The sequence below is a fragment of the Ornithorhynchus anatinus genome, chromosome 11 (assembly GCF_004115215.2).
Source record: "Ornithorhynchus anatinus isolate Pmale09 chromosome 11, mOrnAna1.pri.v4, whole genome shotgun sequence".
NCBI classification, from domain to species: domain Eukaryota; kingdom Metazoa; phylum Chordata; class Mammalia; order Monotremata; family Ornithorhynchidae; genus Ornithorhynchus; species Ornithorhynchus anatinus.
In genome coordinates, this window is record NC_041738.1 from 51,050,790 (window position 1) to 51,073,826 (window position 23,037).

Genomic DNA, 23,037 nt, shown 5'->3' on the forward strand with positions numbered 1-23,037 from the left:
CTAAATCACTGAACTGAAACAAGGAGATTCCTCAATACGATTGGGGGCGGCAGGGACGGGGGGAGTTCCATTCACCTTGTCACCCATCCCTCATTCTGAGTCCAGTTTGAAACCAAAATAATTTTTATTAATAAATTTTCCCCTCCCCCAATAAATACCCCTCCCTCAAAGGGAACAGTAGGATGCAGGGGTCCCTATCCCAGACTGAGCAGGGCCAGCCAGCTGCCTTCCAGAGATCCAGCCCCTAGCTCCGGGGTTGGAATCCAGGTGTCCCACCCTACCCTCCTTCCCTCGCCAACCCTCACCTCACCCCATCCCTTCCCCCTCCCCCCAACAAACAGCTGCCACATCCAGACAAGCTGGGGGCTCTCAGGGCTCGGATCCTTAGTGTTTTGTCCGTCTCTCTGCACCTGTAGAATTTTAGGGGTCATTCCCCTGGCTCCCGTGGTCCCCCTCCCCCAGGTCCGCCGGTTGGCACGGTGGGGGAAAGGGGAGGAGAGATCCCCCTGTGCAAATGCTGCGGTTCTTCAAGCTGAGTCATCTCGGGACAGGATCACCACTTCTGCCCTGGGGGCTGTGGAGAGAGAGATGGAGTCAGGGAGGGAAAGGAGGGGTGTGGGGGGATGGGGAGAAGCTAAGCAGGAAATCGGGAGGCTCTTTGGGACTAAATACCTGTCCTCCCTCCTACTTTCATTCATTCCATTGTATTTATTGAGCGCTTACGGTGTGCAGAGCACTGTACTAAGCGCTTGGAAAGTACAATTCGGCAACAGAGACGATCCCTACCCAACAATGGGCTCACAGTCTAGAAAATGGTAGTTGTTGATGATGGTATTTGTTAAGCGCTTACTATGCACCAAGCACTGTTCCACGCGCTGGGGTAGATACAGTGTACTTAGACTGTGAGCCCCAAGTGGGACCTGATGATCTATCTTCCCCAGTGCTTAGTACAATGTTTGGCACATAATAAGCACTTGCGCACACAGTAATTATTAATTATTATTACCTCAAAGAGGTGGGAGGGTGCATCGCAGTCTTTATCTCCCCAGAACCATATGAACCCTCCACTCAGCTCTTTAAAACTGGTCAGAGCTGGCTCACCCACCAGGCTAGACCCTCTACAGTGAGTTAGGGAGAGGGGTGGGAGTTTTGCCCTGGGGCTTTTAGGCTGGAGAAAATGGGGAGTTCAGCTCAGTCTACCACAGTGCTTTGCATACAGAAGGTGCTCAATACATACAATCGAATGAGTAAAGAGGGAGACTAGGGGGCTAAGAAGGAAGCTCAATATATTTGGTTCAAAGATTGCTCACTACAGGGAGGCTTAGAAGGATCTTGGGAGGTGGAACAGAGAGGATTTGTGCCTAACATCGGGTTCATCAACAGAGAGCTAGAAAAGGTGGTTTTTTTCTAATGGAATCTGTCAGGCGCTTACTCTGTGTCAAGCACTGTTCTAAGTGCCGGTGCTGGGTGGATGAGACTCACCGTCAGCGTATCAGCGCAGTCCCGGGGCAGCCTTCGCCTCCTGTCTCCTCAATAGGAGCTGCAAGGGAAGTGGATGAGGTCCACGGTTAACGGTCACAGTGATTCAAGGCTGTTGCACCGCAGGTCACGAGGGAATCAAAGGTCAAGGTGATGGTTACTCACTGGTGAACTTCTCTCTCCTGCGGCAGCGTCTCCAAACCAGGAGGCCCGAGAGCACCCCCAGGGTCAAGGCCAGGCCCAGACTGCCCCCCAGGACTGGCCACAGGAGCGGGGCCGAGGGTGGGGGCACCGTGCCTGGGGAAGGAAGGTGGGGAAGGGCAGGTCAGAAGTCAGTTCTCTCTGCTGCCTCCCAGCCTCCCCGAATCCCCCCCGGCCCCCTCCCTCTTGACTCACAGCCCAGGCAGAAGTCACTGTAGGGTCTGGAGGGGCAGGAGGAACAGTCCATGCACTTGTCCAGGTCTGAGCTCCAGGAGCTGCCCCTGGGGCAGGGGGCCGAGGCTGGGCAGCAAGGAGAAAGCGGGGGAGAGTCAGATCTCTGCCCTTTCGCTCGGCCCTCTGCGCCCGTCCCGGGTCAGGGGCCGCGAGAGAGCGGGGCCGGAGTGGGCAGGGGCTATTCCGGGGGTTGAGGTCAGGGCCGAGGCTCCGGTTACAGTGAGTCAGACAGAGAGAACGGCCAGACACTGGAGCCCCAACCTCTTCCTGCCCCGCATCCGCCGCCAATCCCGCCGCACCGCACCGCACCGCACAGCACAGCACCGCACCGCACAACCCCGCACCGCACACCCATTCCAGACAGGTGGCCGCCCAGCTGGGGGCCGGCGCCCGCTTTCTCGGGCAGGAAGGGAAGCCGGGGGGCGAAAGCTAAGGAGGGAGGGTCGGGGCTTGGGGAAGGATAGTTCCCCGCCAACCTCGAGAGGGGCAGGATGCCAGGGGTTGGGGGGGGGGAAGGGGGGCAGCCTTCAGGTCTCCGCCCCTCCCTCGCAGCCGGTGACTCAGTTCCAGGCGCCGGGTCCGCCCCCCGCATAACTGGAGGCTGAAGTCACGGACAGGGGTGGGGGGCTGAAGGGCCCCGAAGAGCCCCAAGTGTGTGGGGGGAGCGCTTTCCCCACAGCTCACGGGCGACCAGACAAGGTCCCCCGAATTGTCGGGGGTTTGAAGGAGGGAAGGAGGGGCGGGCGGAAGCCACAACGGGGACCATCCCGACCCCCGAGGTCTTCCCTCCTTTGGGGCGTTGAGCAGCCAGACAGTCGAGGATCCGGCCGCCGCCCCCTTCCCTCCCCCGGACAGTCACCCCGAGAAGTAGAAGAGCCGGGGCCCAGATTTACATCCTCCCCCTTCCCTGTCCCCCGGGGACCCCCAATCCCCACTCCATCTCATTCGGAGAATAGTCCCGGGCCCGGGGCAGGAGGCAGACCCAGAGCCGGGGCTCCCCTGGGCTCCTCGCCGGGGCCCGTTACCTGCGGCTGGCTTCCCGGGGCTCCCCGGGGCTCCCCCGGGCCCCCCCGGGCCCGTTACTTTCGGCCGGCTCCCCGGGGCTCCCCCGGGCCCGTTACCTGCGGCCGGCTCCCCGGACACCAGCAGCCCGGCTCCTCCCAGCGCCAGCAGCCCCAGCAGGGCCAGCTCGGCCAGCAGCCCTCCGCCCATGGCGCTCCTCGCTCCGCCGGACCCCGTCTGAGCCCCGCCGGGACGGCTCGGGGGACAAACTGGGATAGACCCACCGCCCACCCCATCCGGGGAGGGATCCCAGCCCGGGCCCGCCCCCCGGACCCCGCCCCCCGGGCCCGCCGGGCCCGCCGGGCCCGCCGCGGCTCCCTGCCCACCCCACATTCCAGGGTCCAGCCCGCCTCCTCCTGCTCCTCCTCCAAGCCACTTTCCTCTTCCCAGACACAGGTGTCCCGTCCTCCGGCCCCGTCTGCCGTCCCAGACCAAACTCAGAGTCTTGACCTGCGGTTCGACCTCTCAGACAACCAGCCTCCTCCGCACTCCTCCTCCTCTCGCTCCTCTCTCCAACTCCCAATTCTCCGCCAAGAAGCCGGGTTTCCCTTTCCTTCGATCCCCAGCCCACTGTGTGTCCCCCCGACCCCCGACCCCCGACGCCCTCGACTTGTACACCATGTTTCCCCGGAGCCCTCGCCTTGCGCCCCGCGTCTCCATCTCTTTCCAGCGGGTCAAGCGGCATCGCACCGCCAGGATTTGGGGGTTTCTCGTGGCTGGGAGGCCGGACGCCTGGGTTCGGGGCGGGGGTCTCTGGCCCTCCCCCCCCCGAGGGGGGAAGGGCGGACCTGGAGTGACGTCACGGGGGGGATTTACGACTCCTTTAAGACCCCCGCCCCCGCCCCTCTCCCCACACTCCAACCTCGCGCTTTTGCTCTCCTGACCGTGCTCCAAGGCAGGTGAGGCCGGATCTCCTGGGTCCCGGCGGGGCGATCGTGTGTCGGGGGTCCAGGACCCCCGGAACTGGGGGAGAGGACCTTGGCTTGAGGGTGAAGAGGGAGCATCCGGGCCTCAGGACCGGCACACCTGGGTCCCGTGAGGAGGTGGCCCACGGCTGGGGAGCAGGGCTACCTGGCTCCTGCCAGGAAACTGTCCGGAGCTGGGGGGACAGGACCCCCTGGGTCCCGGGGGGGGGGGGGGGGACAGCGCCTGCGGCCGAGGAGCGGCGCTCCCGGGCCCGGGACCGAGAATTAAGGGGGGGAGAGGGTCGGACCGCCCCGTTCAGGGAGAAGAAAGCACAGGGATGGAAGTCACTTGGACCTTGGTTCGGAAGGCAAGACAGGCCGGAGGCCGGGACACCTGAGTTCCTCGTGCTTTCGGCTCTCGCCTCCATTGCTGCTCGCAAAGGGTTAACCGTCCCCTCCCCCTCTCGGGGACAAAGGGACCGAAACCCCCTGGGGCCTTGCCCCTCCTCCCCCTCTACGGGGGGCCGATCTCTGATCTCTGCTCTCTACTCTCCGGCGGGCCCGGGGGCAGGGAGGGCGGAAGGCGGGGCGGGAGGCCCTCCCCTTACCTGGGCCCCTCCCCCACCTGACCCTCCGAGCTGCCGGACCACCCCGCCCCTTGGGCTTAACCCTTTCCACACGGTCCCGGGGGGCTTTAAGGGCGGCCCCGGGCTTCCGAACCACAGTGTGATGCGGGCGGCCTGGGCCTGGGACGGGCACCGAAGAAAGCCCTCGAGGGGAGGCGAGGTTGGGTCTCCTCTCCTTGGGTCAGGTTTGCAGTGACTGGTGGAGAGGGAGAGGGCAATAGCGGGGCGGTTGGGGGGTAGGAGGGGTGTGTGAGGGTCGTACTACTCCCCCGGGCGTGTTGGGCGAAGAGGCTTGGGTGAGAGGGGCGAGAAGGAGGCTACAGACCTGGAGACAGCCTTCGTTTTGTTCGAGGATCCCAGGGAGAAGAGAGACCTGGAATTGAGAGCCAAACCCCAGTTGCCCTGAGGAGAGGGGATAACCAGCCCCTTGAAGTAGCTGAGGAGAACAAGTCGGGAGTCTTGCCCTTAAGGGCCATGTCGTTTCGGCAAAGTCTTGAATTCAGCTCTTCCCGCTGGAGCATCAGACTCAGGGGCCGATCGGTTCCTTTCTGGCCGGCAGCTTGTTTTGGGGTCGTTTACGAAGAAAAGGAGGTGAAAACTACTTCTTAGCCGCTTCCAGCTCCCTTAAAAGGATTCCTGAAGGAGATGACTGGAGCTGCTATTGGCTCAAACTTTTCCAGCCACCCTTGGTTTTCCTGGCAACGCCTCCCCCCCAACCCCCCGTCGTCGTCGTCGTGCCCCCCTTCCGTTCAGTAGGATCTTGGGGTTCGGGGTCAAACCGGGGTGGGAAAGGGGGCTCGTGAACCACCTGCTTAATCTTCCTCTCTACTCTCCCTGGTGCAGGTCCACTTTCAGCCTCTCCATGGCTTCGGCGGCTCTTCAGATTCTGGGGATGAGCCTGGCGGTGCTGGGCTGGCTGGGGGCCGTGGTGTCTTGTGCCCTGCCCCTGTGGAAGGTGACGGCCTTCATCGGCAACAGCATCGTGGTGGCCCAGGTGGTGTGGGAAGGGCTGTGGATGTCCTGCGTGGTCCAGAGCACGGGCCAGATGCAGTGTAAGGTCTACGACTCCCTCCTGGCCCTGCCCCAGGACCTGCAGGCCGCCCGGGCCCTCTCTGTCATCGCCCTGCTGCTGGCGCTCCTGGGCCTGCTGGTCTACCTGGCCGGAGCCAAGTGCACCACCTGCGTGGAAGACGAAGGGGCCAAGGCGCGTCTGGTTCTGACTTCGGGAATCGTGTTCCTGCTGTCGGGGCTGCTGGTCCTGATCCCGGTGTGCTGGACGGCCCACGCCATCATCCAGGACTTCTACAATCCCCTGGTGGCGGAGGCGCAGAAGCGGGAGCTGGGGGCGTCGCTCTACCTGGGTTGGGCGGCCGCGGCCCTGCTGCTGCTGGGCGGGGGTCTGCTCTGCTGCACCTGCCCCCCGGGATCCTCGCGGGGGGCGGGACGCTACGTGGCCCGCTATGCCGCATCCCCCTCCGCTCCGGGGGTCTCCCGCGGGCCCTCCGACTACCCGGCCAAGAATTACGTCTGAGCGGCCTCCGCAAGGGGCGGGACGGTTCCCTCGGACGACGGAGCCTTTGCCCGTGGAGGATGGAGCCCCAGAGTTGGCCCCTGGCGGCTCTGAGATCTTCTTGCCCTTTGGATGCTCGACGGCCACTTCTCCTCCCCCGGATGACGCCTCCCTTTTTTCCCCCTGGATGATGGAGCCTCGCCGATGCCATCCTCTCCTTTCGCCGCATGGCAGGCAGACCCAGGCCCCGGGATCGATCTTCTCCCCCCACCCAGGCCCCAGGATCAATCTTCTCCCCCCACCCTCCCTTCCGAGCCCCTGGATAATGAAGCTGCGAGGACACCCCCACCAGCCTGCAGATGACGGAACCCCAGAGGCGGCCCCTCTCCTCTGGTGATGGTGGCGGTGGCCGGGGGGAGGGGGCGCCGCCGCCGCCGAGATGCCCCCGAAGCCACAGGAGCCAGAGTGCCAGCTCGCAGCTTGTCAATGGAGGTGAAGGGTTCCCTGACTTCCCCGCTCCCCGGGGGCTGCTGCTGGGGGTTGGGGGTTAGTTTATCTTGCCCCCCCGGGTGCCCCTAGAGTCAAAGGGACTTACTTCGTTCCCTGGGGTTCTCGAGCAGGGGCGATGGCCCTGTTTTCCATCTCTACAGAGCTGAGTTTCAGCCTCCCTCCCATTCCAGGTGAGGGTGGCGGAGGATCCTCCGCCTGCCTTCTCGGCCTCCTGGAGGGGCCACTCCAGATCCTCCCTCCTTGGGAGGGCGGAGCTGCAGGGCGGTGGTTGTTTGCCCAGTTCTCACTGATGGTGGAGGCCTCCCTTCCTCAGACACCTTCTTGGGTGCTGCTGGATAATGAGCCCTATGAAATTTTGGGGGTCTCGCCCTCCAAAGTGTCTCTGGCTACCTGTATCCCAAGGGAGGGGTGATCTGACGACACCCCCCCCCCCCCCACAACACACACCGTGGGTGTTTGTTAGAGACAGAGACGGGGTATCAGGTGGCTCAGTTCTCTAGTTTGGGGGGCTTTCAGGAGACCTCCCCGTTCAGTTCCCCGGCTCATTGTCTGATCTCTTCTTGTCTCTCTCCCTCCTAGAGCCCGAGTGTTTCCCAGCCCTCTTTCCTGATGCCCCAAATATGCTGCACCCTGACACTGGCCTCTCCTGACATCACACTCCTCCCCCAAACTCCCTGCATGCACCCTGGGTTTTTTATTCGCCCACTACCTCTATTTTAGATGCTGCTGAATAAACTGTTTGTGTTTTTAAATGGATTTGGTATTTTTGGTGGAAGCTGGCTAGAAGGCTATGGGGGTAGAAAGGTGGAGCTTACTACAGTGCTCTGCACACAGTAAGCACTCAATAAATAATAGCTGTGGTATCAGGTGCTTACTATGTGCCAAGTGCCGGGTTTGATAGATGACCATCAAGTCGGCCCCAGTTCTGGTCGCACGGGGGGCTCGCGATCTAAGTAAGATTGAGTATAAAAAATAGCATTGATGGATTTGATCGACTGAAGGGGAGGGAGGGAGAAGAGAGAGGAGGGGGTGGGACAGGGTCCAGAAGTTGAAGTTTGGAGGGGAAGAGCAGGTGTCGGGGTTCTGGAGAGTTGGAGGGCATGGGGGTTAACGAGAACTGAGGGGTGGGAAGTGAGTTCTGATGACTAGTCACACTCCCTGCAGTCTCTGGCTCCCGCCCCGGAATAGTGCCTAGCACAGGGGAGGGGGTTTACCCAAGGAGCAAGGAGGATTGCAGGCAGCATACAGTGACAGCCTGGGTTCTGTGGAAAGTGAAACAGATCTCTTCTCTTTGCCCATCACTGACTTGCGGCAGGCTGACTGCTCCCTCCCCCCTTGTGGCAGTTGGTCTGCTCTCTTCCCTGCAAACCACTCCTTCCCCATCCCCAGTCAGACATTAGTACAGACAGCGATGTAGTCAAGTTAAAAACACACTTTCCTTTTATTCTCATCTCACATGTGTGGGTAGAAGAGGAGCAGAACACTGGCATCTGGAGTAAGAGCTGAAAGAAGTCCAGGAGCAAAGGGAAAGAGATATTTGGGCCTCAGTGTCGGACGGAGATCAGACTAGGGAGTGCTGGACCTGAGGCAAGTCGTGGTACGGGGAGGTGGAAGGACTGAATTAATAAAACCATTTGCCTCTCAGTATCAGGCTGGGGTTGGGGGGTCAGGAGGGTCACGGGGGGCTCCCCCAGAAAGCCAGTGGGCTATACCAGGGTCTGCTGCAGGCTGGGGTCATTCAGCCCAGCCCAAAGCTGAGGTGGAGCTCCAGGGTCTGTGGACCACCTAGGCGAACCCCAGTCCAGATTCAGGGGGAATCGGAATATTTGGCCCCATGAGACTGAAATAATAGAAATGCCTAGTGAGTCCTGATTGTAATGGCTGGGGAGGGAGCTGCCTGAAAGGAATAACATAGAGAGAAACCGGGGAAGAGGCTTCCCCAGCCCCAGGGTGGGGAGAAGGAGCACTGAAAGCAGGTTGGGTTCTAAGGGGAGAGAGCCAGTGTCCCACCCCAGGAAAGGAGAAGCTTCATTGATAAATAGGGCAGAGGGGCAAGGGCCTCCCCGTCGAAAGGGCCAGAGGGATGAGGACGAAGGAATTGAGAACCGTCGGAAGCTTCTTTCCAGTTTTTCCACTCCCTTTCCAACCCTGAAGAGGGGCCAGGGAGTAAGAAGGGAGAATAGTTGCATGCTTATGGGGTGGGATGGAGGGGTTGAAGTGGAAGCTAGGAGAGAGTTAAGGATTGATTTGGAGTTGGTCATGGGTTAAGACTCAGACTGAAGCTGGGGTTACTGTTCAAGTCACGTTTCTGGGCTTCTGTCAGACTGGAGGACAGGAATAGGATTAGGGCCAAGGGGCCAATTTATCTGGAAGTTACAGGTAAGATTAGATTTAAAATTAGGGTTCAGCTGGGACATTGGTCAGTAATACTACAGGAGAGGTGGGGGGGAGGCAGAGTGACTTTAGGGATAAGGTTAAGGTTGGGGCTGGATTAGGATAGGGGTTGGGGTTGGGATTTGGGTTGGGCCAGAGCAAACCTTCAGATTTCGGATACCTGTTAGGGAAAAGGCAACCACTAGGGGTTGGCGTTCCAGTTGCTCATAAAATCAGCTTTGCCACAGGACTGGGGTTAGGGTCGGGGTGGAATAGAGTTACTACTATGCTCAAGGGCCCGTGGGAGTGATGGCCACTCACACATAGTCCCTTTTGTCCAGGCCCGAGGCCCCAGAGCGGGAGGGGGCAGCGTAGCCCAGGCGAGGCGCCTCGGGCCGGTCGGCCTGTGGCGGGGGGCAGGAGCAGCAGAGCAGACCACCGCCCAGCAGCAGCAGAGCCGCGGCCGCCCAGCCCAGGTAGAGCGACGCCCCCAGCTCCCGCTTCAGCGCCTCCGCCACCAGGGGATTGTAGAAATCCTGGATGATGGCGTGGGCCGTCCAGCACACCGGGATCAGGACCAGCAGCCCCGAAAGCACGAATATGATCCCAGAGGTCAGAACGATCCGGGCCTTCGCCCCTTCATCTTCCACGCAGGTGGTGCACTGGGCCCCAGTGATGGCCACCAGTAAGCCCAAGAGTGCCAGCAGCAGGGCAATGATAGAGAGGGCCCGGGCGGCCTGCAGGTCCTGGGGCAGGGCCAAGAGGGAGTCGTAGACCTTACACTGCATCTGGCCCGTGCTCTGGACCACGCAGGACATCCACAGCCCTTCCCACACCACCTGGGCCACCACGATGCTGTTGCCGATGAAGGCCGTCACCTTCCACAGGGGCAGGGCACAAGACACCAGAGTTCCTAACCAGCCCAGCACCGCCAAGGACATACCCAGCAGTTCCAGCCCCGTCGAAGCCATTCCGTTCAAGAGGAAGTGGTGGTCTCCTCACTCAAACGAGTCTCAGACAAGTCTCAAAAGAGGAGGACGGAGTAGGGAAGGAGAAGTGAGGCTTGGGTGGTGGTTCTCAGTACACAGTGCCAAGCAAAGGGCTCTTCTCTGCCCGCCCCCTGAAAGTTCTTCTTCACCCCAAGTCCTCTGTGCCCTTGCTATGCCTGCTCCTTCTTCCACCTCGCGTCTATTCCCACCTCTTCTGCTCAGACCTTCTAGGCTGCTGGGTGGTCCCTCTTAGTCCCTCCTGGACCCTTCTGCCCACTCCGGAGGGTTCTGGTCACTCACAAAAGGACTTGGTGCTGATAAAATGTCTCTGGTCCTGTCTCAGTCTTCGAGGGTCCGCCAAGCCTTGGTGTTCAGTCTCAGCCTCCGAGTTTGGTCTCAGCCACCTGACTTGGCCTCTCTTTCCTCTCACGACCCTCTGTTTTTCTAGTTTTCTCCTAGACCGGACACGTCCCTCTTCTGTCTGCCTCCTGAACAGCAGTGGGCACAGACCGCTGCCCGCTGCCCGGCAGCTCTCTTCCCTGGGTGTCACTTCAGGAATCTGGAGCTGGAGGGGCAGGGGCAGGGGGGCTGTTATAGGGGCAGGGCTAAGGGCGGAGTGGAGAGTAGGGAGGGGAAGGAGATTGTGATTGGGGGAAACTAAGCAACCGGGAGGAGGCTGGGCGGAGCTGAGTTGGTGCATGGGGGGGGGTGCTAATGGGGCGGGTGTGTGTGGGCTCTGGGGTCATCCACCCAGGGATTCAGTGAAAGGGAGGGAGGAGAGTGTGAGAAATAACAAGGAGGGGATTGCAGAAACACAGGGAGACTGGGAGAATGGGCTCAGTCTGGGAACCTCTATCAGGGTGGGGAAGACTAGGGGCAGCCAGTCCCCTTGTTGTCTATCTTGAATTGCTTTTGCCTGCCCCACCCCTTCCCCTCTTCCTTCTCCCCTACCTCTGCCCTCACAGGCAGGGGTCATTCTCTCCTAGCCCTGGATAGCTCCCCCTCTTCTTTGGCCCCAGCTCTCCTACCTCTCCTTGCCTCTTCTCCCCCACTCCTGGGACCTGGGGAACCTGATCCACCTCAGTCTCAGCTCAACGGCTCTGGCATCTCTCAGGGGAGGGGCCCCGCCTGCCTTGTTTCCCAGGCAACAGGTGCCTGGTGCCCAGCTCAGGTGGCATCACCGTGGCAACGGCCTAGAAATCCTGCCTCCACCCCCACCCCCACCATTGTAACCTGCTCAGGTATGCCTACCCCTCCCCATCGGGGATTCTGGGGTGCAGAGCTGTGGGAGGCCAGGGACTGAGGGTCTCTGGGCCCTGTTCAGAGACGGGGATAAAGAACTGTTGTGGGAATGAAGGGGGAGAGGGCAAGAGGGTGGTGGGAGGGACCAGAGACTCCTGGGACAAAGGGGCCAGTGATGGTGGAAGTGGAGCAGTGTTTGGGATAAGGGATGGGATAAGGGGACAGTTGATTCCTGTCCATGTGACCCAATTTGGGCCTAATGTCTAAGAAGAAATCACGACTCAGGGTATGGGATTCCCCGACCCTAATTTCCCCTGTGTTTCCCAGAGATTCTGCTCTCTCTTCCGAAGTCATGCAGCTGGTTCTCAGTCCCCCACACTCCCCTCACCCTGATTTATTGTCATCTACGCTGATCAGGGGAAACTTGCTCCCCCAGCCCCTTTCCTATGTCCTGCCTAGCCTGTCTCTCCTCTGCCCCACTTACTCCCTCCATTCTCCTTCTTCAGGTCATGTCCTGTCTCTGGCCTGGAATGCCCTCTTTCCTCAAATCCACCATCCTTCCTGTCTCACAAACTCGTAAACTTGGCATTTTCCTTGACTCCTCTCTCTCATTCGACCCACACATTCTATCCATCACTAAATCCTGTTGGTCCCACCTTCACAACATCGCTAAAATCCTCTCTGTCCTCAATCACTCACCCTCTCCCACCTGGATTACTGCATCAGCCTCCTTGCTGGCCTCCCAAACCAACTGGGGTCAGGAGGAGACTGAGGTGGGCTAAATCACTGCCTTAATTTCTCTGGAGAAAGATCAGAGCTGTCTTCCTCCTCCACTGAGAGAAAAGAAGGAAAGAGGTGAAACTGGAGCAGGAGGGATGTATTAGATATTAGATGTAATTACCCAGCCTTGCGGAATGAAGAGCACTAGAATGAGTGACAGAGGGAGATTGTCTTTGAAGCAGAGGGATGGTCACCTCCTTGAACTCAGGATTCTATAATTGTTTAGTTGTCTGGGAGACCAGAGCCTGAGTTTCTGGGGAGGAGGGCAAAAGAGGGATATCCCCGGCGGGGAGGAAGCCAAGAAGTCTGAAATAGGGCCAACTGCTCTCTTCCAGGAACTTAATCAAAATAATTGTCTAGAAGGAAGGACCACAGTTAAATCCCACAGCTGGGGTCGAGTTGGAGTGTCTGGTGAAGAGGCAACTGGTGACCCCCCTAAAATGGGACCCTTCTCAATGCTCCTGAGGCAAAAGTGAAACAAAACCACTGAACAGAACCAGCAGGCTGCTCATATCCTACGACAGATGCTTCCTTGGGTTGTCCCTTGAATGAGCCTCTTGCCTTCTGATCTAAGAGTCTGGTACTTTTTTTATGGTATTTGTTAAGTGCTTACTATGTGCTCAGCACTGTACTAAGGGCTGGGGTAGATACAAGATAATCAGATTGGACACAGTGCCTGGCACATAGTAAGCACTTCAATACCAGAAAAAGAAAAAAAAAAACAGTCCCACATGGTGCTCACAGTCTTACTCTCCATTTTACAGATGAGGTAACTGAGGCACAGAGAAGTTAAGTGACTTGCCTAAGGTCACATAGCAGACAAGTGTCAGAGTCCAAATTAGAACCCAGATCCTCTGACTCCCAGGTCTGTGCTTTTTCCACTAGACCATGCTGCTTTCTGGAAGCTCAACTATTCTGGACTGCCTCAAATTAAGATCTCAGAACGTTCTGTAGGTTCAGGAAGATGTGTTTTTCCTCCTGCTCCCACTGTAGGGATGTAATTTATGTCTGCCTGTCCCCTGTGAGACTGAAAGTACCTTCCAGGCTAGAGGTGAGCCCTTTATTTTATACTTTCTCCAGGGCTTAGTATTCATTCATTCATTCATTCAATCGTATTTATTGAGCGCTTACTATGTGCACAGCACTGTACTAAGCGCTTGGAATGTACAATTCAGCAACAGATAGAGACAATCCCTGACCAACAACGGGCTCGCAGTCTAAAAGGGGGAGAGAGATAACAAAACAAAACAAGTAGACAGGCATCGATACCATCAAGATAAATAGAATCATAGATATACACACATCATTAATAAAATAGAATAATAAATAACGTATAAAAATATGCACAAGTGCTGTGGGGAGGGGAAAGGGGTAGAGCAGAGGGAGGGAGGAGGGGGAATGGCGGGGAGGAGGGGCAGAGGGAAAGGAAGGGCTCAGTTTGGGAAGGCCTCCTGGAGGGGGTGAGCGCTCAGTAGGGCTTAGTACAGTGCTCTCCATACAGTAGGCTGAATAAAGACCAATGATTGATTGGGGCAGAGTTGTCCTATTTTTGAGAATACAGAGGCACCAAAATGGGAATGGGATTATTCTGGGGTTTCCAGGGAAGTCATACAAATAGACATCATGCATCTATTGACAAAACACTGCTTTTCTCTCAGAAAAGAAGCATCTGGTTCATTTTCAAAGACTAGGATCCCTCTGCTCCCATTTCTAATGATAATGATGACATTTCTTAGGCACCTATGTGCCACATGAGAAGCAATGTGGCCTAGTGAAAAGAACACACACAGGATCTGGGTTCTAACCCTTACTCTGTCATTAGCCTGCTGAATGACCGTGGGTAAGTCACTGAACTTCTCTGTACCTCAGTTACCTCATCTGCACAATAGGGATTAAATCTTCCACCCCTTTATTTAGATAGTTCCCTGTGGGACAGGGAATGTGTCCAACCTAATTATCTTGTACGTACTCCGGCAAATAGTACAGTGCCTGCACACTTTGCTCCTCCAATGTCAACCTAATCGCTGTACCGCAATCTCATCTATTTCATCGCTGACCCCTCGCCCACATCCTGTTTCTGGCCTCTTCATATCTGACAGAGGATCACTCTCCCCACCTTCATTATTAAAAGCACATCTTCTCCAGGAGGCCTTTCCTGACTACATCCTCATTTCCTCTTCTCCCAATCGCTTCTGTCGCCTTTGCTCCCTTTATTCACCCCTCCATCAGCCCCACAGCCTCAGTTGCCTCATCTGCAATATGGGGATTGAGACTGTGAACCCCAAGTGGGACAACCTGCTCACCTTGTATCTACCCCAGTGCTTAGAACAGTGCTTGGCACATAGTGAGCACTTAACAAATACCATCATCAGTATATACATATCCCTGTTCTGCCACTTGTCAGCTGTGTGACTGTGGGCAAGTCACTTAACGTCTCTGTGCCTCAGTTCCCTCATCTGTAAAATGGGGATTAAGACTGTGAGCCTCATGTGGGACGACCCGATTACCCTGTATCTACCCCAGCGCTTAGAACACTGCTCTGCACATAGTAAGCGCTTAACAAATACCAACATTATTATTATTATTATTTGTAATTTATCTACATTAATGTCTGTCTCCCCAATAGACCATAACCTCACTGTGGTAGGGAACCTGTCTATCAACTCTATATATTGTACTTTCCCAAGTGTTTAGTACAGTGCTCTGTATAGAGTAAGTGCTCAATAAATGCAATTGATTGATTGATTGCCCTGCACATATTACCACCTTTAAGTGCTTAACAGTTTAAAAAAAAAAAAAGCCCTGGAGTAGATAGAAGAATTTAGATAGGAAACACTCTCTTTTCCACAGAGAGAAATAGTAGGTATCTTGTCTCCATTTCATAAATGTGGAAATGAAACCACAAAGCTGTTAAGTAACTTGGCGAAGATCACACAGCAGGTGAGAAGCAGAACCAGAATTAGAACCCAAGTTTCTGGACTTCTAGTCCTGTGCTCTTTCCACTAGGCCTCGCTGCTTCTTTCTCTTTGGACAGCTAGACTGTAAACTCATTGTGGGCAGGGAATGTGTCCCCCTTCTAGATTGTGAGCCCATCGTTGGGTATGGATTGTCTCTGTTGCCGAATTGTACTGTCCAATTGTACTGCACACAGTAAGTGCTCAATAAATACGACTGAATGAATGAATGTCAGTTATATTGTACTCTTCCAAGCGCTTAACACAGTGCTCTGCACACAGTAAGTGCTCAATAAATACGATTGACTGGTTGACCTCCCTGAGCCTTAGCACCCCATCAGACCCAAGAAAGAAGAGGAGGTGATAATAATGTTGGTATTTAAGCACTTACTATGTGCAGAGCACTGTTCTAAGCGCTGGGTAGATACAGGGTAATCAGGTTGTCCCACATGAGGCTCACAGTCTTAATCCCCATTTTACAGATGAGGTAACTGAGGCACCGAGAAGTGAAGTGACTTGCCCAAAGTCACACAGCTGATAGGTAGCAGAGCCGGGATTAGAACCCATGACCTCTGACTCCTAAGCCCGTGCTCTTTCCACTGAGCCTCAGCAGAGAGTTCATTCACATCTGCCCTCCGTTCACAATCACTCTGGCATTACCCCTTCTTCTCCACCCTTCCTCTGCAGCTGGTTGGGAGGTTTCCTTGGAACCCACCGGGGTTCCCAGTCAACTGGGTGATCCTGGGGCAGTAACCCCACTCCCCATTCCCCAGTATTCTCATCCTGGACCTTACGCCCTCTTTCTCCCTCTCTCTGTCTCTCTACCTCCTCCCTTCCTTCCCTCACCAAGAACTTGAAGCATTCTGCCCTCCTCACCCTCTCCTTTTTCTCCCACCCCCTCGGAGGCCACCAGGGAAGCCAAGGAGATGATGGGGAGTTGGAATTCACAAGGGGCACAAGAAGGGACATGAGGCTTGGGAAGGAGAGCCGGGGATTAGGAGAGAAGGACAGCTGGATTCGGGGAGGGAGAGAGATTTCGGAGGAGGAACTGGGGGAAGCCAAGCCTCGAGAGATGGGGCGCCAGGGAAACAAAGGGCAGGAAACCCAAAGCCCTTGGAATGGGACACACCCGGGGGGTTCTGTCTGGGAAAGGGTTAAGTCTGTGGCCTGAGTGGGGGAACGGAGGAATGGGGCAGAGACAAAAGAGGAGGCCAGGGGCTGGAATGCAATTGATATGGAGGGGGTGGGAGCCGCCCTCCACAGCAGTTACCATCTCAATGGCTCATTAACACATATGCAAAGGAGTGGTGAGAAATCCCCAGCCCCCTTTCCGGTCCCACAGAGACACAAAGGAGGACAGAAGCCTTGGCCTTTCTCTCTTTTGAGTCAGGAGAAGGAAACTGAGGCACAGATAGGGTACTCTGTACCAAAACACAATTCAGGTCTTCCACCCACCCCCACTACAAAATCGCCCCCTGTTTGCATTTCCCGCCCAGTGGGTAGACCTGGGCACGACGCGGGACCTCTAGACCAGGAGAGCTGTGGGGTGGGTGGATTGGAGCATGGAGGAGACAAGATTTCTCTCCCACATCTGGGAGCTCTGGAGGGTTCAGATTGGGATGGGTGAACCGAAGTCCAGGAAGGGGAGGAAGTATCCGTGGGAGCTAAGAGACCCGGGGAGCTTAAGGCTCTTAACCTGCCCTCTGGAGGAACAAAGGAAGGTGGGGGCGTGGGGGTGGGGGCAGATCTTTGGGGATCTGCAGCAGGGTCTGGGGAGGAAGGCCTCTGGCCCAGAAGAAGTGGGGAGAGGCCACTGGAAGGATGCAGGCACAAGCAGACATCCTGTTGGAGCAGATGGGGCCTTTGTCTCAGGGTCCAAGATTTAGGGGCCCTCTTACTTCCTAGAGGACCTTGACTAGGGGTGGCCCCTTACAGCTCCAGTGGATACTGGACCCCCAGATTTTGACATCATATGGAGAGAAGCAGAATGGCCTAATGGAAAGAGCCCAGATCTGGGAGTCAGGAGATGGGGGTTCTAACCCCAGGACTATCCACTTTCCTGCTCTGTGATCTTGGGAAAGTCACAACTTCCACGTGCCTCATTTTGGCCCTCTATCTATCTCACTACCAGCCCCTGGCCCACCTCCTGCAACTCTTTCCCCCTTCATATCCAACAGACCACCACTCTCCCCACCTCCAAAACCTCATAATTACACCTCCCCTTTTCCTCTGCTCCTCCTCCCCTCCCCATCACTCCTACTCCCTCCCTCTGCTCTACCCCCTTCCCCGCCCCACAGCACTAGTGTATATTTGTACGTATTTATTGTTCTATTTTATTGATGTGTATATGTCTATAATTCTACTTATCTATTTTGATGCTATTGATGCCTGTCTACTTGTTTTGTTGTCCGTCTCCCCCTTCTAGACTGTTAGCCCATTGTTGAGTAGGGATTGTCTCTATCTGTTGCCCAATTGTACTTTTCCAAGGGCTTAGTACAGTGCTCTGCACATAGTAAGCGCTCAATAAATACGATTGAATGAATGAATCTCCAAGAGTCCTTGCCCGACTAAGCCTTAATTTCCCCTCTTCCCTCTCCCTTTTGTATTGCCCTTGCACTTTAGATTTGTACCCTTTATTCAAATCAACCTCAGCCCCAGAGCACTGTTTGTACATATCTGCAATGCATTTTAATAGCTGTCTCCCCTGCTAGACTGTAAGCTCCTTGCAGGTATGTAACATGTCTACCAACTCTGTTATATTGTACTCTCCCAAGCGCTTAGTAGTGCTCTGCACACAGTACGTGTTCAATAAATATGACCAACAGCTAAAGGGATGATATCCATTCTTCCTCCTTCTTAGATTGTAAGCTCCATGTGGGACAGGACTGCTCACGCTTCACTCTTTTAACGCCAACCCACTCTATCTTGATCTTGTCTACCTTGCCACCAAACTCTGGCCTACATCCTGCTTTTGGCCGGAAAAGTCCTCCTTCCTTATAGCCCACAGACCATCACTCTCCTCATTTGCAAAGCCTTAGTAAAAGCACATCTCCAAGGGACCTTCCCCGACTAAGCCTTCATTTCTTCTTCTTCTACTCCCTTCTGTGTCACCTTTGCATTTGAATTTATACCCTTTATTCCCCCTTTCCTCAGCTCAGTAGCACTTATGTACACACCCATAGTTTATTTATATTAATATCTTTCTCCCCCTCCAGACTAAGCTCGTAGTGGGCAGGGAACACATCTACTGTTATACTGCCCTTTCCCAAGTGCTCTGCACACAGTAAGCCCTCAATAAATACGACCGATAACCCAATTACCTATCTACCCCAGTGCTTAGTACAGTGTTTGGCACATAGAGAGTGCTTAGCAAATGCCATTACCACTAGGTACCATTTTGCAGAAGTCTGCAGCTGCCTGAACGTAGACCATCCCTATAGGGGAATCCCAGCAGCCCACCCCTTGCTCCAGAGCCACTGCGTTCTCTTCCCAGTTGTCCCTGAATATGGATACTGCTTCCAGGCTGCACAATTTGGTGGCAGAAGCGGATGCAGTGGGAGGTTAAGTGCTGAAAATAAAAGTGCCAGACATAAAGGCATCCAGTGCCATATCTGTATTGAATATCTTCTCCCCCCCCCACCCCATCCCTCTCCACGATATATAGTGCAGTGTTCTCCACCCAGTGAGCATGTAATGCCGACTGGCCCTTGGCTGCAATGCAGGGGGACCACTGGGCTTTAAAGGAGATGTCTTCTATGCTCCAAACCAGAGGCACTGGTTGAAAGAGACTGGGCTTGCTCAGGTCTGATCTGAAAGACCAGTTGGGAGGTTTTCCAGAACTTTTATTTCTCCTCTTCCTTCGATTTATGCCTTCTGGACATCCCACTCCGAAACGCCTCAGCAGCAATTAAACTAGAGGAAGAGTAAGTTCATCTTACTACTTATAGTGCTCTGTACATAGTAAGTGCTCACCGAATACTGTTGTTTACTTGCATCTTAAGAGAAAAGTCTGTGGGGGAGGAGGCCAAAACTATCCACTCTGTAGTAATTTCTCCTTTTGAGTTTCTTTGATCCAGCTAGGCCGGCACAAAGGCCAGCCCAGCCAGGCTTGGACAGACCATTTCAAGCTGAGTGGAAGGCACATAAGGCGCTATTGTTGGGACACAACTGAATACAGCATAGGTCTTTGTCAGTAGGCTCCCGGAACTTCCCCTGGGACCACTGATGCCATGAATAACAATAATAATTGTGATATTTGTTACTTGCTTACTATGTGCCAGGCACTGTACTAAGTGCTGGGGTGGATACAAGCAAATCGGGTTGGATGCGGTCCCTGTCCCTTGTGGGGTGCACAGTCTCAATCCCCATTTCACAGATGAAGTAACTGAGGCAGAGAGGAAATGAAGAGACTTGCCCAAGGTCACACAGCAGAGAAGTGGTGGAACTGCGATTAGTAGTCATAACCTTCTGACTCCCGGGCCCGTGCTCTATCCACTCTGCCCTGCCTTCCCAGAGTGCAGTCACAGGGCCTTTTCTAATACCTTTTACTCAACTTGGCTTGGCACAGGTCAGGTGGAGTCACTGTGGGTCCCAGGACTCCATTCGGGCTGGGAGTGGAGTGGGCTGAACCAGATTGTGAAATTGTGGCTTGTGAAGGTTCCAAAGTGCTGATGTGAACTGACTCCCTTTTTTTTCCCCCAAATTCAATCACCGGGTAGTTCTTTGTTGTTTTCATTCAGTCTGACCCCTGAAGTTCCCGGGTTTCCAAATCGTCTGTTTTCTTCACCCTCCTGCCAGACCATTACATCCAGCATCGTCTCCCCCCCACCGCCCCGCCTACCCACTAAGGTCATCCGCTCTGAATCGCTGCTCATTCACTGGGCAGTTCGACGTTTCCCATTTTTTTTAGGGCTAACGCTAGGTGCCATACAAAACAAAAGTCAATCAAAAATTCCTGCCCTGAAAGCATACAATCTAAATACCTGGGAAAGTTCATAACAGAGAATCCCAACAAAAGAGTCCACTCTGGACAGTTTCCAGATTAGAAAGCTGCAGTTTATGGGGCTGGAGATTGAGTGGGGTGGGCTGGCCTGCTGTGCCGGACCTTGTTCAGGAAAGGCTAAGGCCAAGGGGAAAGCAAAAATAAACCACAGAAGAGGAGCACAGGAACTGGATGTCGTGTAGGCAAAACAAGAAGCTCAGGGGTACAAGGTCACTCCCTTGTCGCAACAGGAAAATGAGTCTGCGTTTCCTGTAACGGGGTAAGCAGGCCCCCAAGAGTTAAAATCAAGGGCCCATACACTCTGGCCTTGGTCACAACATTCATGGCCCCAGCTCCCTTTGGAGTGGGTTTGAGGACTGGATGGGTGCTCAGTATACAGTAGGCGCTCAATAAATACGACTGACTGGTCAGGTCCTGAGATCGAATACCCAGGTCAAGGGAGCTAGAGCCTTGACCCAGGTGGAGGGAGGCAGGAATCCTGGACGATTGCTTGATCTTCAGCTGTCACTGCAAAAAAGGGAACTTTTGTTAAGAATCCCTAACTGTAGTAACAACCATTAAGTTTTCTAATACGTTTTTATAGCATTATGGACAAACTGGAAAAAGGCAAGGAGAGAAAGGAGACTGTTGCGGGCAGAGACTGTGTCTACCAACTCTGTTATATTGTACTCTCCCAAGTGCAGAGCACAGCGAGCAGCAGTGTGGCCTAATGGAAAGAGCCCGGGCTTGTAAATCAGAGGATGAGGGTTCTAATCCCAGCTCTGCCACTTGTCTGCTGTGTGACCTTGGGCAAGCCATTTCACTTCTCTGTCAGTCACCTCATCTGTAAAATGGGGATGAAGACCGTGAGCCCCACGTGGACAACCTGACTACCTTCTATCTACCCCAGCGCTTAGAACAGTGTTTGGCACACAGTGCTTAACCAATATTATTATTACAGTGCTTTGCACACAATAAGCACCCGATACAGTTGATTGATTGAGGAGAAGACTTACCTTCTGGGGCCTCTCCCTTCTTGCAGCCTCTCTCCATGCTATCCTGATGGGTCGAGGAGAATGACATCCCAATTCATGCACAGGAAACACCTGTTAATAAAGTCCTGCGTCATGTTTGCTTAATGAAAATCCTCCCTGGGTACTTCATACCCTGCTTGTGCTCCTCTTGAATCCCTAGTTTCTTTGTGGATGAACTGAGAGATGGGGGACAATCAGAAAGGGGACATTTTTCTACACCTTGGTGAAATTCCTTTAAAATTTAGTAACTGTGGTATTTGTTAAGCGCTTACTATGTGTCAGGCACTGTACTAGGCTTTGGGATAGAGGCAGGCAAATCAGGTTGGGCACAGACCCTGCCCTACATGGGGCTCTCCATCTTAATCCCCATTTTACAGATGAGGTAAAGGCACAGAGAGTGAGGTGACTTTCCCAAGGTCACACAGAAGGTAAGTGGTAGAACCAACATCAGACCCCGGGTCCTTCTGTCTCCCAGGCCCCTGCTGTATCTGCTACACCACACTGCTTGTTTTGTTTTGCTTTCCGTCTCCCCCGTTTGGACTGTGAGCCTCTTATTGGGCAGGGATGGTCTCTATCTGTTGCCGAATTGTCCATTCCAAGCACTTTAGTACAGTGCTCTGCACATAGTAAGCGCTCAATAAATAGGATTGAATGAACTGCTTCTCATTTCGAGTCTACTGGTCTCCATTCCTGAGTCCCCAGAGCCGGCGACCGGACACATTTGCAAATTTAGGTGTGAGAGTGAGGGCAAAGGATCGAGAATCCTTAACTTACCCTCCTGCTCGGCTCTGTCTCCCAGAAGTGGAGGGTGGTGGGAGGACACCAGGGCCACCTGGGATGTAGGGGAGAAAGAGAGAGAGAAAAGGGGCAGGGAAAGTGGTGCAGGGTTGGAGAAGCAGCGTGGCTCAGCGGAAAGAGCCCGGTCTGGGGAGTCTGAGGTCACGGGTTCTAATGCTAACAATAAGGATGGCATTTGTTAAGCGCTTACTATGTGCAAAGCACTGTTCCAAGCGCTGGAGAGGATAGAGAGTGATCAGGTTGTTCCACGTGGGGCTCCCAGTCTTCATCCCCATTTTACAGATGAGGTCACCGAGGCCCGGGGCAGTGACGTATTCAAAGCCACACAGCTGACAAGTGGCGGCGGCGGGATTAGAACCCATGACCTCTGGCTCCCAAGCCCGGGCTCTTTCCACCGAGCTCCGCTGCTTCTCAGCTCCATCGCTCGTCGGCCGTGTGACCTGGGGCCGGTCACTTCCCTTCTCCGGGGCCTCAGTTCCCTCCTCTGGAAAATGGGGCCGAAGACCGGGAGTCCCACGTGGGACCCCCCGATGACTTCGTATCCCCCCTCCGCGCTTAGAGCAGGGCTTGGCACCTAGCAAGCGCTCCACGACCACCACCATTATTCCTGGAGCACCAAAGGGGTTCCTCCCCCGCCCCCCGGCCGCTGAGCTCCCTCCGGGACAAGGAGGCTGTGGGCGGGCCCCTCACCGCAGCTGGGCTCACCTCGGGCCCGGCTCGGGCGGGATAAGAGGGGGCTAAGGCGGGGGCGGAGGGGCAGCGGGGTGGGCGGGCAGCGGGAGATGGGGCGGGGCCGGGGCCCGGGCCCGGAGGGGGCTCGGGGGCAGCGGGGGCAGCGGGGGGCAGGCGCCGGCCGGGGGGCCCAAGAGGCGGGAGTAGGCGGGGCGGGCCGGCAGGACGGGGAGGGTCTGCGGGGGCGGGGACGCCGGCTTCGGGAGGGGCGGCGGGCGCAGGGGCTCGGGCAGGGCGGGGAGGGGCCGGTGGGCGGCCGGAGGGGCGCGGGAGGGCAGGCGGGGCAGGTCCTGTTCGGGGGAGGCGGCCGGGGTCGGGGTCGGGGCCGGGGCGCCCGGAGGGAGGACGGGCAGGGCCCGGTGCGGGGAACCGGCGGGAGGCCAGGGCGGCCGGGGGCGGGCGGGCAGCTGCGGGAGGAGCGGCAGGTCCGGGCCCGGGGGCGGCGGGGGCGGCGGCGGGGGCGGCGGCGGGGACAGGACGGACGGAAGCGCGGGGAGCGGCGGGTGAGGGAGGAGCGGCGGGTGGGGGGCGGGCGGGCGGAGCGACCGGCGGGGCCACGTGGCCAACTGGCGGATGGGGAGGACGAGGCGATGAGATGGGGAGGAGGAGGAGGAGGAGGAGGGGATG

At 55.9% G+C, this 23,037-nt stretch overlaps 3 protein-coding genes and 1 long non-coding RNA gene across 5 annotated transcripts; 1 reads left to right on the forward strand and 3 right to left on the reverse strand.

Moving 5' to 3' along the window:
* Window positions 1–105: 105 nt before the first annotated feature.
* Window positions 106–3,174, reverse strand: TNFRSF12A (TNF receptor superfamily member 12A). Its single transcript, XM_029074633.2, has 5 exons — window positions 3,036–3,174; window positions 1,876–1,980; window positions 1,645–1,776; window positions 1,483–1,540; window positions 106–574 (listed from the first exon to the last, which is right to left on the reverse strand). The coding sequence occupies exons 1-4, from the start codon at window positions 3,124–3,126 to the stop codon at window positions 1,485–1,487; spliced, it is 384 nt and encodes a 127-aa protein (XP_028930466.1). The 5' UTR covers window positions 3,127–3,174; the 3' UTR covers window positions 106–574; window positions 1,483–1,484.
* A 2,166-nt stretch (window positions 3,175–5,340) lies between these two features.
* CLDN6 (claudin 6) lies at window positions 5,341–7,279 on the forward strand. Its single transcript, XM_029075672.2, has one exon. The coding sequence runs from the start codon at window positions 5,370–5,372 to the stop codon at window positions 6,036–6,038; it is 669 nt and encodes a 222-aa protein (XP_028931505.1). The 5' UTR covers window positions 5,341–5,369; the 3' UTR covers window positions 6,039–7,279.
* Window positions 7,280–7,944: 665 nt separating this feature from the next.
* On the reverse strand, window positions 7,945–11,600 carry CLDN9 (claudin 9). Its single transcript, XM_039913601.1, has one exon. The coding sequence runs from the start codon at window positions 9,869–9,871 to the stop codon at window positions 9,218–9,220; it is 654 nt and encodes a 217-aa protein (XP_039769535.1). The 5' UTR covers window positions 9,872–11,600; the 3' UTR covers window positions 7,945–9,217.
* Window positions 11,601–19,898: 8,298 nt separating this feature from the next.
* LOC103165589 lies at window positions 19,899–22,440 on the reverse strand. Of its 2 annotated transcripts, none has more exons than XR_003762748.1 (4): window positions 22,384–22,440; window positions 21,655–21,712; window positions 20,863–20,952; window positions 19,899–20,374 (listed from the first exon to the last, which is right to left on the reverse strand). It is a non-coding gene; the product is annotated as an uncharacterized LOC103165589 (long non-coding RNA). The 2 variants fall into 2 exon arrangements; XR_484605.2 differs by lacking the exon at window positions 22,384–22,440 and adding an exon at window positions 21,869–21,897.
* Between the last annotated feature and the right edge of the window lie 597 nt (window positions 22,441–23,037).